At 37.1% G+C, this 17,108-nt stretch overlaps 1 protein-coding gene across 2 annotated transcripts in view; it reads left to right on the top strand.

Annotated features, from left to right (window-relative positions):
• Positions 1-17,108, top strand: part of su(w[a]) (suppressor of white-apricot) — a 104,579-nt gene that overhangs the window by 87,269 nt on the left and 202 nt on the right. For both annotated transcript variants that reach the window (XM_074170777.1, XM_074170778.1), the window contains exons 8-10: positions 10,535-11,215; positions 11,279-11,668; positions 11,717-12,215. In XM_074170777.1, coding sequence (XP_074026878.1) covers positions 10,535-11,215; positions 11,279-11,668; positions 11,717-12,215 — 1,570 coding nt within the window. The remainder of the gene's footprint in view (positions 1-10,534; positions 11,216-11,278; positions 11,669-11,716; positions 12,216-17,108) is intronic.

The following is a 17,108-nucleotide window of genomic DNA, read 5'->3' as shown; positions in this document are numbered from 1 at the left end:
TGTTACAGTGACGAATAGAATGCGAAGATGGTCATAAGAGTCGTGTTGTCAATGTTCAGTTCAGGAACTAATCGCGATTTGAGTGTTGAAATTCGATATTGGTGCAATAATAATTACTTGAAATTTTTGTTATCTGTTTAAAATGTGGCGTCCTTGGACAAGTACTAATAGTAATAAAGAGTGATAACAACGTAGACTTTTTCCTTGTAGGGATTCCAATAGGGATGGTGAACAATGCGAAAATGAGATACCAGTGAATAAGATTCGGATGCATTTGAATATTGAAACACAGAGAGTATGTTTCAATAGTTTTGAGGGAAACCAAACTTGAGATGTAGATTCTTATATACATTTGACCAAAATTCCTTTCTCAACTGTACGTAAAATAGTCAAAAACAAACGTTACGAACGCAAGACGCGATGTGATACGGGACTACCGGAACCTTTAGATGTTCATCTAATAAAATCATTAAAAAAAAACAATATACGAATGTTACAGAAGCAATGAAATTCTTACAACTCAAATCATAAGGAAGAAATTAAATACTTCCGGCCATAACGTGAGCTGCTGCGACAAAACTCTTCAGAATTGGATAAAGAAACTAGGATTTAGATTTAAAATAATGAACAAACGTCAAGCAGTTATGGAAAGCAGAAGAATAGTGGAATTGCGTAACAAATACTCAGAACAAATGACTAAATATAAACAAGAACGGCAAATTTTCTACTTGGACGAAACTTGGTATGACACTCACGATACAGTTATGAAAGGGTGGACTTCATGGTTCGAGAATGTGTACGCCTAACATGCCTGCAAACAAAGGATCGCGACTAATCATTGCATTGCGGAGGAAGTAAAGGATGGGTTTTGAATTCTTTGAAATTATGTGGAAAAAAACTTGAGGACTGCAATGTTGACTATCATATAAACATGGAAGCTAATATTTTTTGAGGAATGGTTTGAAAACATATTGATCCCAAATTTGGATGCGAATAGTGTAATAATTCTTGACATTTTGACAACGCTTCCTATCATTCGCGACAGCTCATCAAAGTACCGAATAAAAATTCGAGGAAAGATGAAATACAAAGTTTTTTAATCGATAACAATTTATATTTTGAAGATAACAAACCAAAAACCATTTACTTGAAGTTTTATAGACCAAAACATTCGAAAAAGTATATGCCCTTGAGAGTATCGCTGAAATGTATGGACACACCATACTGAGACTTCCCTCCTATTTTTGTGTTTTCAGTCCCATTGAGTTGATTTGGGGAAAATTGAAACAAAGCATCAGGCGAAAAATAATTTTCCAAAATTTGATAAAAAGGTAATAGAGCTAGTTAAAGAAGAAGTATTTTTTATTATATATTATGTCTCGCTTTCGTTTATGCAGTTATTTCTATTAAGTACTTTTCTTGGTTTGTTTTTCACACTTTTTCTTCAATCAATTATATATATATATATATATATATATATATATATATATATATATATATATATATATATATATATATATATATCTCCGACTATAGTAGTAAAAAACTTGTAATTCCATCCAATAGATTATTAGAGAGTGATGCAATTAACACATTAACTATTTGCTACCAAAATTGTAGGGGTCTAAATACCAAAACTCACTTGTTTTATAGAAATGTACTAGCAAGTTGTCATAGTGTTGTTGCTATTTCAGAGAGTTAGTTACATGCAGATCTTTTCAACAGCGAACTATTCCCGCATAATTATACAGTTTATCGTAAAGATAGAAACACAGGAGCTCGTGGAGGTGGTGTTTTATTGGCAGTCGATAGCAACAAATACCAATCCGAACGCCTTGAATTGATTTGTCATGTTAATAAAATAGATGTTTTGTCAGTAAAGATATGGGGTAGTAATCATGATTCAAAAATCATAATACTTGTATATATTCCTCCATACACATCTGTTGATGAATATGATGAATTTTTCGAATGCCTAGAGAACATTAACGACCTTAGCAATACAATAATTTTAGGTGACTTCAGTATTCCAGAACTTCAAGATCATTATGATAAAAAAGTTCAAACCAATTTGATATTATGTTTCAATAACTTTCTGAGCTTCTGCGATATGTATCAAATTAATAGAGTTAAAAATTATAATGACAGACTTCTCGATTTAATAATTGCTAGTAACGAAAACAATTGCAAAGTACTTACTGATGACGACCCACTAGTTCCGATTGATCGCCATCATCCAGGACTTATAGTACAAAGTTCACCAGGGCCAACAGGAAAAAAATTTTCTTCTTCCATTAACCGGTATAACTTCAGAAATACCAATACTGAAAAACTTTGCAGATTACTCGGAGGAGTTGATTGGAATCAACACTTCAGCAACCTGAATGGCGTCGATCAAACATGCGAACGGTTTAACGAAGTCATACAAAATATAAGTGTGTACCCATGAAAAAAAGCTGCTCCCGCAAGTACCCTACCTGGTACTCAAAAGATCTAATTCGTAAACTGAAAGTAAAAAATCACTACCTGAAAATGTCATATTGTCATCACCTAACGCTATAGTTAATGCGTGTATATTTCAGTGTATAGTTAATGCGTGTGTCTTCAAAGCGTGTATATTTCTAATAATAATCTGAAAAATTCAAACTGGAGTAATGGAGAATGTCTCAACACCAGCGATTACTTACATCTTAGTGAAATCTCGGAAAATGACATCATTTCGGCTTCCAATAAGTTGAAAAATAATTTGACAGTTGGACCAGATGGCATTCCAGTCAAACTTGTTAAGAATCATATTGCTCTTTTTGCGAAGCCTCTTTGTATCATTTACAACCTCATGCTGAAAAATTGTTACTTTCTGAATATATGGAAGCTGTCGAGAGTATGCCCTATCTTTAAAACCGGCAAGAATACGGAAATAGTAAATTATAGACCGATTACAATAATATCAGTGTACTCGAAATTAGTTGAAATTATTTTATCAGACATCATTTATAAGCATGTAAAAAACACAATTTCCGAATTTCAACATGGTTTTGTGAAGTGTCGTGGCACTGCATCAAATCTTTGTATTTTCACACAATATGTTTCTGACAAACTGGACCAACGTAAACAAGTTGATGTGGTGTATACGGACTTCAGCAAAGCATTTAATCGGGTTTCACATCATCAGTTGCTCATGAAATTATCAAGCTTTGGCATTTCGAGTAGCCTTCAATATCTGCTGAAATCATATCTTAGTGAAAGACAATTATTTGTGGAATACAAAGGAATTAAATCGTTTATATTTAATGCAACTTCTGGGGTTCCTCAAGGTTCAAACTTTCAAACGTTAATGACATTTCTGATAATATCAACTCTAAAAAACTACTTTTTGCTGATGATATGAAGATTTTCAGGGAGATTGAAGACTACTCTGACTGTATATCATTACAAAACGATATTACTGAGTTACATGATTGGTGTCAGAAAAATGAACTATCATTAAACATAGGCAAATGTAAAATAATGACTTTTGCAAGAAAATCCTCAATACAAATATATAAATACAAATTGGATAATATAACATTGGCAAGAATTACCGAATCGAGAGATCTGGGTATTATCTTTGATGAAAAACTAACGTTCTCGTCACATATCGAAGAAATAACATCCCGTGCAATGAAAATGTTAGGATTTGTTATGTGTAATAGCAAAGAATTCTCATCATTAGAAGCAATTAGCTCTATATATTATTCATTGGTCAGAAGCAAACTGGAATATTGTAGCTCCATATGGAATCCTTGTCAGGGAATATATATATATATATATATATATATATATATATATATATATATATATATATATATATATATATATATATATACAGCTCGTCATATATATATATATATATATATATATATATATATATATATATATATATATATATGATGAGCTGTTTTCTCGGGTTTCGCTTCGTGTTCTGTGTATTTTCTCCCCATAAGGATTATTTTCACAACGTTTCGGCAAAGTCTCATTTGCCATCTTCTGGCGATGTCTGGTCTGGTCTTATTACCTGAGCTGCCTCTCCTGTCTCTGTTATTGTACCTGTATTGTCATGTACCGAGTTTTGCCTCTGGAGTTGAGCAGTCTGATTGCTTGTGCGAAGTGATAAAACGGATCTCCATGTTGATGGTAATCTTTGCGCATCATCCCTCTTGTTCATATTATTAGGTCGTTTTTCAATTTCGATTGCCTCTCTGATTGTTCGTGAGTAAAAGTTTTCGTTGCTTGCTAGCATTTTTGTGTTGTCGAAATTGATGTTATGTCCTGTTTGAAGTACGTGTTGGAAGAGAGAAGACGTGGTGACTTTTCCCTTCACTGCTAGTTTGTGTTCATCTTTGCGAATGTTGATTCGTCTGTTGGTCTGGCCGATGTAAGTCCTGTCACAATCATAGCATGGTACTTCATACACTCCTTGTGATTCCAGTGGTATCTGATCCTTGGGATTACAAAGCATGGACCTTATTGTTCGTTCTGGTACGAACGAAGTTGATATGTTATGTCGGTGAAGAATTCTGCTGATTTTATCTGTTGTTCCTGCAATATATGGTAGTGTGGTTGTTATGACCGGTGTATCTCGAGTTTTTTGTTGTTTCCGTGTGGTCTTGGCAGCCGCTTTTATACTTCTTTCTGAGTAGTTATTCATTTGTAGCGTTGTTTCGATGGTTTTCAACTCTTGTTGTCTGTGATCGTTGTCTGCCAGCCTCCTCGAACGTGTAATGAGTGTTTTTGCCAACGCGTGAATTTGTTTTGGGTGGTGGTGTGAATTTGCGTTTAGGTACCTGTTCGTGTGTGTTGGCTTTCGATATACCGTGTGACCTAATGTTCCGTCTGGCTTTTTCATAATCAGTACATCGAGAAATGCGAGCTGGTTGCCTTCTTCAACTTCTTTCGTAAATTTAATGCGTGGATGAATTTCATTCAAATGATTAAAAAACCTGGAAAGTTCCTGGTGACCATGAGACCAAATCACGAAGATGTCATCGACATACCTCAGCCAGAGTTTAGGTTTCAAGGGTGACGTTGCTATTGCTTCGGTTTCGATTTCTTCCATAAAGAGATTGGCAACAACGGGTGATAGTGGCGAGCCCATTGGTGCCCCTTCAATTTGTCTGTATCGTTGGTCGTTATAGATGAAGTAAGTGTTTTTGATGCAATGTTCCGCCAATGTGATGATATGCTCTTCCGGTTTGTATTTCTTTTTGATATAGCAATATATAGCAATAGCAACGTCACCCTTGAAACCTAAACTCTGGCTGAGGTATGTCGATGACATCTTCGTGATTTGGTCTCATGGTCACCAGGAACTTTCCAGGTTTTTTAATCATTTGAATGAAATCCATCCACGCATTAAATTTACTTAATGCTAGCAAGCAACGAAAACTTTTACTCACGAACAATCAGAGAGGCAATCGAAATTGAAAAACGACCTAATAATATGAACAAGAGGGATGATGCGCAAAGATTACCATCAACATGGAGATCCGTTTTATCACTTCGCACAAGCAATCAGACTGCTTAACTCCAGAGGCAAAACTCGGTACATGACAATACAGGTACAATAACAGAGACAGGAGAGGCAGCTCAGGTAATAAGACCAAAACAGGTAGTCGAGCAAACACAGGTAGTGGCAGCAACGCAGGTAAAGGGAAACATCCATCCCTATAAATTGAGACACAGAGTTCGAATTAATCAGTCTAGTTGAAAAAACCAGACATCACCAGAAGATGGCAAATGAGACTTTGCCGAAACGTTGTGAAAATAATCCTTATGGGGAGAAAATACACAGAACACGGAGCGAAACCCGAGAAAACAGCTCATCATACTTTATCCGTGAGAATCTTCGAGTTAACATATATATATATATATATATATATATATATATATATATATATATATATATATATATATATATATAAGTTTCTGAAATTTCTTTATTTGAAAAAACATGGTTCTTACCCCATAAGAGAGTATAGCTATGATTCACTCTTGGAAGAGTTCAAATACGCTTCCCTTAAAAAACGCCGCCAAATTAACGATTTGATTTTTATATACAAAATCATGCATAATCAAATCGACTCTTCTACTTTACTTTCATCATTGAATTTTAACGTTCCTCGTATAACTTCCAGGTCACATATAACTTTTTACATCGACGTACCTAACTCACAACACCACTTTCACTGTCCTTTGACATCTATGTGTAGAATGATCTACAAAACATAGATATATTCTTCTTACCATTATCTCAGTTTAGGAAAGCAATATATAATGCATTACAGAACTGATATGTTACGTGGTATGTAATGCTAATATAGATTACGTTTTATGTTTAATTTTTGTTTTTCAGGACTAATATAATCTTTTATTTTGTATTATGTACTCCTGTAATTGGGTTTCATGACCAGTTGGATGTATTTTCTGAATAAATAAATAAATATATAGGTTCAGATAGGTTTCCGCGGTCGGTAATTTGATATGTCTGGGTACCTTCCTTAATATTCAAGTTAGAACGATGGAACTCTCTGGACTGACGGAAATGCTCAAAATGTACCTACCACCTAATGGGGTTGGCCAAAGTGAAATACACTGTCCGCCACTCACGATGGAACACCCCATTTTGACGGTAAAACATATTAGGGGGCAAAATAGGCTCAAAATTCCTTCAGATTCGTGATTAGGACTACCAACTTACTACTACGATTACACTTTTTTCCTGAAAAAATGTCAGTCCTGAAAAATCCGAATTTGCCTCACTTCTTATGAAAACACCCCCGTATCTTCCGTAATATTCGAGGTAGAATGATGAAACTCTCTGGACTGATGGAAATGCTCAAAATGCACCTACCACCTGAATGGGGTTGGCCAAAGTGGTATACACTATCCGCCACTCGCGATGGAGCACCCCATTTTTACGGTAAAACATATTAAGGAGCAAAATAGGCTCAAAATTCCTCCAGATTCGTGATCAGGACTACCTACTTTTGTTTCACTTCTCATGGAAACACCCCCGTATCTTCCGTAATAGTTGAAGTAGATTTTTTTTTTGTTTTGACATCAAAACATGAACGAAATTGTTTAAGAGAAACTCGACTTTTGTTTTCACATAAATAATTTATTTTTTATTTTGTTGTCAGGAAAGTTATTCCTTATCAATAACAGAGAAAATGGTAATTTTGTAAGAGGAACGGAAACATGTAATCAGTGAGGTTTTAGGATGGTTAATGTTAGTTTATATTCTCATTTTCCCATTATTAAAAAAAAAAACAGGGATAATTTGTGGAGAAAGATGTTATGTAGTTCAAAATTCTTTGTAAGTACTACTTTCAAAATCACATTTTCAATTAAAAAACAAACCAATCAATTTCAAATGATTTAACTGTTGACAATTTTATATTTTCGTGCCTTCTATGAAATATCCCTCCAATCGAACACATTTTTCTATGCCCCTTCTATTATTTCCTCCAACTCTTCTCATTTCTCTAGGTGTGATTTCTCTACACGCTTGTATAATTCTTGCACGGATATCTTCCTTATTTGTTGGCCAATCCTTATAAACTTTATTTTTCAAGTTTCCCCATAAATACAAATCCAGTGGAGTTAAATCTGGGGATCGTGGTGGCCATACTACGAGAGGGCTATTGGGTCCTATCCATTTCATAGGTAGATTCCTATTCAACCAAACCCTTGTTATGCCACTATTGTGAACTGGTGTACCATTTTCGAGAAAATCAACGAATAGTCGTCCGTTTAAATTTTGATCGAAAAAAAATGGCCCGATAATATTTTCGTTCAGGATACCACACCACACATTAACTTTCTGGGATATTTGGTCTCTACAATTCACCGCCCAATTTGGATTTTGTTCAGCCCAAAACCTCATGTTCTGGGAAGATACAACACCATTCGTAGTAAAGGTAGCCTCATCACTGTATAAGATATACTTTAAAAAATTCCTGTCATTGAGATAATTTCCCTGCATCCATAAACAATACTCTATACGGTGGATTTCATCTCCTTCGTGCAAAGTATGTAAAAATTTGGGTTTGAACGCATGCATTTTATGCCTCTTTAAACACCTCCATATTTTACTGCGGCTCATAGTGAGTTGAAGCGATAAGTTTCTCAAACTAAGTCTGGGATCAGCTTGATGAGCCGCCAATATCGTATCGTCATCAATATGATGGTTTACAAATTTTCTGTCCTTTGTTACTTAGCCGGTGCTCACGAATAGATTATATATTTTATGTACAGTTCCAGGGCTACCTCTAGCGGGTGTCTTCTATTAAATTCAGCGGCCGCTTCACGATAAGACCTCATTCCTTCACCAACAATTGAAACAATTTCAATTTTTGCTTGAAGTGACAGGCGTGCCATGTTTGTCAATTAAAATGAGCTAATATCAGTTAAAATGGGAACTTCAGAAATATTAAAATATGAACAGGAACTCACGAACAGAAAACAACTGGAACACAGGAACAATATCCAACACAAATACAGGAACAATAAACACAATGGGAACAAAAACACGGCAGAAACAACAGGAACAACGGTGAATCAAAGAACAACAATACTAGAAACAACAAATGCAATGAAAACTGGTTTGGGGGTTAATACAACAAGATCTTTCAACAATATTATCAGGTTGACAGTAAATATCAATGAGCAACTGTTTTCCATGGTGATTTCAGGGCACTGCATGATTCAGTGAAACTGATGTAATTTAATCTCTTCAAATGATTTCAGACAACAATTCAGCAAGTAGGTAAAATAATCTAAATTCTACCTGTTCACCGAGTGTGATTTTTTCTTTAAAAATTAACAGTTGTTTCGGTCTTGCAATGAGTATGAAGATTAATTTTGTTTCGGATGGTAAAATGTTTCCTCAATATTTTGATAAAGGACCCCGCACATTTCTTTTGAAAAATGGCTTGCCTTGAATTTTGCCAAAATTTTGATTAGTTGTAGTTCTTGATGTGCTGATTGAAAGTGTCCACAGCCAAAGCTCAGAATTGTACAGTTTTCGAGATGTGAACCTTTGAATATATATTTTTTCCATTTCTTGCAGTTTTTGCTAAACAATCGAGAGCTCTCACTTCTGGTTGGGATAGAATTTGGATGTTCAGTAACCAGAATTAGTTTTACGAATAATCTTCTTCAGTTATAATAGATGCCGCCATCGATAATTTTTCATACACTGCTTCACACTATCTCAATAATCTGAGAATGTGGTGCTTTGACATTTTTTTCAGATAGGCTCAAAATGGATGATAGCATCTCACAGCATCTGTATCTTTCATACCTGAGAGTACTCTCCAGATAGAATGAAGGGGTTCAGGTATTGGAAGCGAACTATTATGCGCCGTAATATGTTTTACCGTAAAAATGGGGTGTTCCATCGCGAGTGGCAGACAGTGTATATCACTTTGGCCAACCCCATTCAGGTGGTAGGTGTATTTTGAGCATTTCCATCAGTTCTGAGAGTTTCATCGTTCTACCTCGAATATTACGGAAGATACGGAGGTGTTTCCATGAAAAGTGAGACACACTGTATGAATATGAAAGTTATTGAGTGTCTTGATATAGAAACAGAAGTTAATAATCGGGCATAGCACTCAAGAAAGTGGCAAACCATAGACACGTGTTTCTGGCTTTTGTCACATCATCAGTATGGTGCAGCCAAGTGTAAGGATGGGCAACACTTTGTTACCAAAAGATATAAATACAAATGCACGGAGCCACCAGCAGGAGCCGACCGGAGATCGGCGACGATCACCGGTTGGCGTGTGTGCCAAGTCCCGTTCCCACATGTGGTTCACTATTGGATTTTGGACGACCGGTATAAAATCGACCTTCCAAAAACGGTGTGTGCAATTAGCCTGGGGCTAATTGCACCGATTTTATACCGGTCGCCCAAATTCCAATAGTGAACCACATGTGGGAACGGGACGCTAATTACACACACACCGATTTTGGTCGGCCGACTTTATACCAGTCGTCCAAATTCCAATAGTTAAGCACATGTGGGAACGGGACGGACCTGGGTCGACCGGTGATCGTCGCCGATCTCCGGTCGGCGTATGTGCCAGGTCCCGTTCCCACATTTGGTTCACTATTGGAATTTGAACGACCGGTATAAAATCAGCCTTCCAAAATCGATGTGTGCAATTAGCCTAACATATCTTGAGTCAAACTGAATGTATTGTGTCAGCTCAAATCAACATTGTTCAAATCCTAAGAAAAGTTACTGCACATTTTTCATGTTAATAAATCTGAAAATTTGAAATGTTCTTCTGTTTTTAATGAGTCTTTTGAAATTGTGATGTCAGGAAATTATCTAACAAGGCTTTTGTTGAGATAGATGTTTCTAATAATTATTTGTACATATTCATCCTCGTTCATCAACTATATTTTTCACAATTGTCATTAGTTGACACAGCTCACACTTGAATGACATGTTATTAACGACACTGAATCTAAATTATTTTTACAGGACAATTTATTCCACCTCAAGATTTTCAAAATTTAGATGCCAACATTCAAACCTACATTCAACAAATTGCTTATAATCAATACTTGCAGCAGATGCAACAACAGTCTCAATCAAATACCAATTCCTATGCTCAGATTGTAACAAATGTAAATAAAGATAACAACCCATATGCCATGAATGTACCTCAACTTGTCCAAACTCTTCCTCTACAAGAAGATATTTCAAAAAGTCCTGTTGCGTATGGTCCTATTTCAAAACCTGAGAAAGATTTTCAGAAAGATACAGAAAGATTGGACAGATCCACAGATGAAGCAGTATTACTATTAAAAAAGCCCATCCTCTCCCTTGCTGCATATGGTTCCAGCTCTGAAAGTGATGATGAAGAAACTTCTGAAGAAGAACAAAAAGAACAATTCAAAGAGAAGGAGATATATAAAATTCCTAATGGTGACATACAGATTGTTATTGATAAAATGGCTGTCTATGTTTCAAAAAACGGAGAACAATTTGAGGAAATTGTGAAAGCCAAAGCTGATCATCGTTTTGATTTTCTCAACGAAACTCACGAATTTTACGAATATTATCAGTTGAAAATCAGAGAGTTGAAAGGGGAAATACCTTATGATGAAAAAAAAGCAAAGAATGAAATTCATAAAGTGAAGAAAGAAAAGAAGGTTATAGGTAAAATATTTCACTTAAAAAATGTAAGAAGTTTTCAACTCAGTAACAAGATTTGTTTTGTAGCTCCTGTCAGTTTTTCAATTAAGAAAACCAAGGAAGATCCTCCCAAAGAAATAAAAAGTGCCTTGCCCATGGAAGAGAGTGATGAAGATGATGCAGTAATAGCACCAGCCCCAACAGTTAGTACAGAAAATGTGGCTCACATTACATCTACGTCTACTGCATCATCACTGGTTTCGATATTACAAAAATATGCAGATAATCAAAAAAAAGTCATCAAAGAAATGGAAAAGTCTGTCGCTGTCGTTCATGATGACATTTTAGATGAGAAAGGCCTCAAAGAAATTCTCCTTAAAAAGAATGAACCTCAAAAAACTATTGTTTCTGATAGAGATGATCCTATCTTGGAAATGATGGAGATAGCAGATATCGAGGATAAACAGGCCAAAAAAGGTAAGGATTATTAACTTTTTCTACAACAAAGTTAATTTTTTTTTTCAGCTGAAGACAAAATAAAAGACAAATTAGCAGCTGCTGCTCGGGAAAAACTAGCTTCTGTATCCAGGGAGAGAGCACTACAGTTAGAAAGAAAAAGAAAGGCAGCAGCTTTCTTGAAACTAAAATCTGACCAGATAAATTCAAAAGCCAATAAAACTCAGAAACCAACAACAGCTTCTTCAAGCCAGGAATGTATAGAAATAATAGAAATCGATTTAGATGATGATGACGATGATGATCCTCCAAAACAGATAAATTATGAATGGGATAGAAGTGGATCTAAGCAAATAGACAAAAAAATTGAGCCAACAGAAAAGAGTTTATCAAGGGAGAGAAATAAATCTAGGGATATGGAGAAAAGAAAGAAAAAAAAATCTTCCAGGAGTAGAGACAAAAGTAGAACAAAAGAAAAGAAAAGAGGCGAATGTTCAGATGGAGATGAAGACACTAGAAGAAAAAAGGATGATGAGAGGAGAGAGAGAAAAAAGAAATCACATAAAAGGTAAAACAAAATATTGAAATAGATATATGTATGTACGTACTTATATATATTGAAGTTACAAAATATATTTCACTAGTTCGGACTTCCATTGTCTATTATATAAAGTGATTTGAAATCCCTGAAACAAATAAAAAAAAAAGAATTGAAAATGAATAGCTGAAAATAACAATTATATTAACCAAAATAAACCTGAAATGAAATAATAGTGAAATAAAATACAAGTAAAAATTGAATAAATTAAAATAAAGAAATGAAAAAAGAAAATGAAAATAAAAGTGGAGAGATTCCAAGTCACTTTAGTTCACGACTTTTCGATTGTTAGTATCTACAATCGTCTTCGGGTGATGACTGGACTGATTCCTCCGAGAGATGACTTTCACTTTCACTTATCCCCGCTTTCCATTTTCCGCTTCACTGGTTCCGTGGGAGATGACCGTTTTGGCGGAAGTTGGCCATTTTTCGCTTGATGATGGGTTTCCATATGTTGCGTATTTCTATGCTGGCTTGGCTGAATACGTTGTTGGACAACATGTATGCGACTTCCTTGAATTTTCTCCTAAACCAATGTTCCTTTCTGTGCAAGATCTCAGCTTGGGACCACTCGATGTTGTGTTGATGGGTCCAAACATGGTCTGCTATTCCTGATTTGCTGGTTTCCCTCGCTGTGTGTGTTTCTTGTGCTCGGCAATGCGAACATTCAATGGCCTCTTAGTTTCACCAATATAGGATTCTCCACACTCACAGGGTATCCGGTAAATGCAATTCTTGGAATCGCAGTCCGCGTTTGGTGGCCTGGTTTTCGTGAGGCTGCTACGGATAGTGTTACCGGATCTGAAGCAGGTTCTGATATTGTACTTGGAACCAATTCTTCTTATCCTCTCCGATAATCCTCTGATGTAGGGAAGTGCAAGCACTGGTTGTGACGGCTTCTCTTCCTTGCGAGGCTCCTGCTGTCTTCTGGCCAAAGTCTTTCCTACCATCGCTTTGGAATAGCCATGATGTCTAGTTCCTTCTCGAGACCTTCCTTCGTATTACAGAGCCCAAAAGCGCGGTCTAATAGAGTCTTGATGATTCCTCTTTCAGTCGATTGATGGTGGTTGGATTCGTGGTTCAGATACTGTCCCGTATGAGTGGGTTTTCGGTATACAGATGTTTCCCACTTAGTGTCGGTCCTCTTCACCAAAACGTCTAAGAATGGCAATTTGTTGTGGATTTCCTCCTCCATTGTGAAATTGATGGAAGGTCTCACGCTGTTGATGTGTTTCAGGAAGGCGTCTAGTTCAGTATTCCCATGGTTCCATATTATGAAGGTGTCGTCAACATATCTCAACCAGACTCGAGGTTTCTTGTGGGCTTCTTCAATGGCCAGAGTTTCAAACCACTCCATGTATATGTTGGCTATGACTGGTGAAAGTGGCGATCCCATTGGCAGTCCCTCATCTTGTGTAAAGAATTCGTCCTTCAGTTGGAAATAACAGTTTCGTACACAGCATCCTAGTAATTCCATGATTACTTCTATAGGAAGATTCGTTCTCTCTTTCAGGTTCCCGTCTTCGGATAGCTTTCTCTGTATGATTTGGAGTGCTTCTTCGACCGGAACGTTGGTGTAAAGGCTTTCCACGTCGAAACTAATTAGTTGATCTTCCTGTGTGACCTCAATTGACCCTAGTAGTTCGACAAAATGCCTTGAATTCTTCACAAAAGACGATGTTTTCCCTTGTAATGGTTGTATTAAGGAAAGTAAAAATCTAGACAAGTTTTGAGTAGCCGAATCTCTGGAGCTGATGATCGGTCTAAGCGGAATGTCCTTGTGGATTTTGGGTAGTCCATACAAGTGAGGGGGCTTACTGTGGTGCGGTGTTAGCGATGATCTTTCCTTGTCCGAAAAATAGACTTGGTGTTTTTTCAAAATCTTGTACAACTTCCTTTCGATTGATGCGGTAGGGTCCCATACGATCTTTGTGTATCGTCCCTTCTGAAGAACCTCTTCGATCTTCTGTTCGTAGAGAACGGTATCCATTACCACAGTAGCGTTTCCTTTATCTGCAGGTAGGATCTTGATGGTGTTATCTCTACGTAGGCTGTTCAGAGCTCTACGTTCTTCATTGCTGATGTTAGATGTTGGAACTGGTTCTCGATCCAGCTGTTCTCTAATTTTCCATCTGAACTCTTCTGCCTCGGTCTGGTCAATAAGGGAACTGGTGGATTCCACTTCAGTAATTATCTCCAAAGTGGGCACAGATGTTGGCATAATGGCGAGAAGAGAGACATTGGAAGATGATCATGGACCAATCTTTGCCAAGATTGAAAGCACGTGCTTGAAGATCCGCCAAGACATGGAGAATACCCACAACAGAAAGTGGGGGAAGTTAGTGAGGAAACAATGCCCAAATACAGACCGAAAACAGGACAACTATGAAGCCGCCAACGTCATCAACATGAGTTCCCGCCCGCTCACGGGAATAGAGGAATCCTTGTTGAGAAAAGGCCTAAATTTCGCCATTACGCCAACATCTGTGCCCACTTTGGAGATAATTACTGCAGTGGAATTCACCAGTTCCCTTATTGACCAGACCGAGGCAGAAGAGTTCAGATCGAAAATTAGAGAACAGCTGGATCGAGAACCAGTTCCAACATCTAACATCAGCAATGAAGAACGTAGAGCTCTGAACATCCTACGTAGAGATAACACCATCAAGATCCTACCTGCAGATAAAGGAAACGCTACTGTGGTAATGGATACCGTTCTCTACGAACAGAAGATCGAAGAGGTTCTTCAGAAGGGACGATACACAAAGATCGTATGGGACCCTACCGCATCAATCGAAAGGAAGTTGTACAAGATTTTGAAAAAACACCAAGTCTATTTTTCGGACAAGGAAAGATCATCGCTAACACCGCACCACAGTAAGCCCCCTCACTTGTATGGACTACCCAAAATTCACAAGAAGGACGTTTCGCTTAGACCGATCATCAGCTCCAGAGATTCGGCTACTCAAAACTTGTCTAGATTTTTACTTCCCTTGATACAACCATTACAAGGAAAAACATCATCTTTTGTGAAGAATTCAAGGCATTTTGTCGAACTACTAGGGTCAATTGAGGTCACACAGGAAGATCAACTAATTAGTTTCGACGTGGAAAGCCTTTACACCAACGTTCCGGTCGAAGAAGCACTCCAAATCATACAGAGAAAGCTATCCGAAGACGGGAACCTGAAAGAGAGAACGAATCTTCCTATAGAAGTAATCATGGAATTACTAGGATGCTGTGTACGAAACTGTTATTTCCAACTGAAGGACGAATTCTTTACACAAGATGAGGGACTGCCAATGGGATCGCCACTTTCACCAGTCCTAGCCAACATATATATGGAGTGGTTTGAAACTCTGGCCATTGAAGAAGTCCACAAGAAACCTCGAGTCTGGTTGAGATATGTTGACGACACCTTCATAATATGGAACCATGGGAATACTGAACTAGACGCCTTACTGAAACACATCAACAGCGTGAGACCTTCCATCAGTTTCACAATGGAGAAGGAAATCCACAACGAATTGCCATTCTTAGACGTTTTGGTGAAGAGGACCGACACTAAGTGGGAAACATCTGTATACCGAAAACCCACTCATACGGGACAGTATCTGAACCACGAATCCAACCACCATCAATCGACTAAAAGAGGAATCATCAAGACTCTATTAGACCGTGCTTTTGGTCTCGAGAAGGAACTAGACATCATCAAAAATGATCTTCAACGGAATGACTACTCCAAAGCGATGGTAGAAAAAGACTTTGGCTAGAAGACAGCAGAAGCCTCGCAAGGAAGAGAAGCCGTCACAACTAGTGCTTGCACTTCCCTACATCAGAGGATTATCGGAGAGGATAAGAAGAATTGGTTCCAAGTACAACATCAGAATCTGCTTCAGATCCGGTAACACTATCCGTAGCAGCCTCACGAAAACTAAGCCACCAAATGCGGACTGCGATTCCAAGAATTGCATTTACCGGATACCCTGTGAGTGTGGAGAATCCTATATTGGTGAAACTAAGAGGCCATTGAATGTTCGCATTGCCGAGCACAAGAAACACACACAGAGAGGGGAAACCAGCAAACCAGGAATAGCAGACCATGTTTGGACCCATCAACACAACATCGAGTGGTCCCAAGCTGAGATCTTGCACAGAGAGGAACATTGGTTTAGGAAAAAATTCAAGGAAGCCGCATACATGTTGTCCAACAACGTATTCAGCCAAGCCAGCGTAGAAATACGCAACATATGGAAACCCATCATCAAGCGAAAAATGGCCAACATCCGCCAAAACGGTCATCTCCCACGGAACCAGTGAAGCGGAAAATGGAAAGCGGGGATAAGTGAAAGTACTCGAACGACCTATAAATAGTCATCTCTCGGAGAAATCAGTCCAGTCATCACCCGAAGACGATTGTAGATACTAACAATCCAAACGTCGTGAACTAACGTGACTTGGAATCTCTCCACTTTTATTTTCATTTTCTTTTTTCATTTCTTTATTTTAATTTATTCAATTGTTCTATTTTTACTTGTATTTTATTTCACTATTATTTCATTTCAGGTTTATTTTGGTTAATATAATTGTTATTTTCAGCTATTCATTTTCAATTCTTCTTTTTTATTTGTTTCAGGAATTTCAAATAATTTTATATAATAGACAATGGAAGCCCGAACTAGTGAAATTCATCATGAAACATTGTCAATCACCTTCAAACTTACAAAATATAAACATTGTTTCTTCCAGTGTGAATTCTGTTGAATGTTACTTTGGATTGGAGAATCATAAAAATGTTTTTGTTATAATTTTTTGTATGGTTTTTGTATTTGTATTAAAAAAATTTTTTTCATTTGTGAAAGA

The sequence above is a fragment of the Leptinotarsa decemlineata genome, unplaced genomic scaffold (genome assembly GCF_025532065.1).
Source record: "Leptinotarsa decemlineata unplaced genomic scaffold, Ldec_3_MD MMD2_P_RNA_scaffold_9, whole genome shotgun sequence".
Classification (NCBI taxonomy): domain Eukaryota; kingdom Metazoa; phylum Arthropoda; class Insecta; order Coleoptera; family Chrysomelidae; genus Leptinotarsa; species Leptinotarsa decemlineata.
This window is presented reverse-complemented; position numbering and strand designations above follow the sequence as displayed.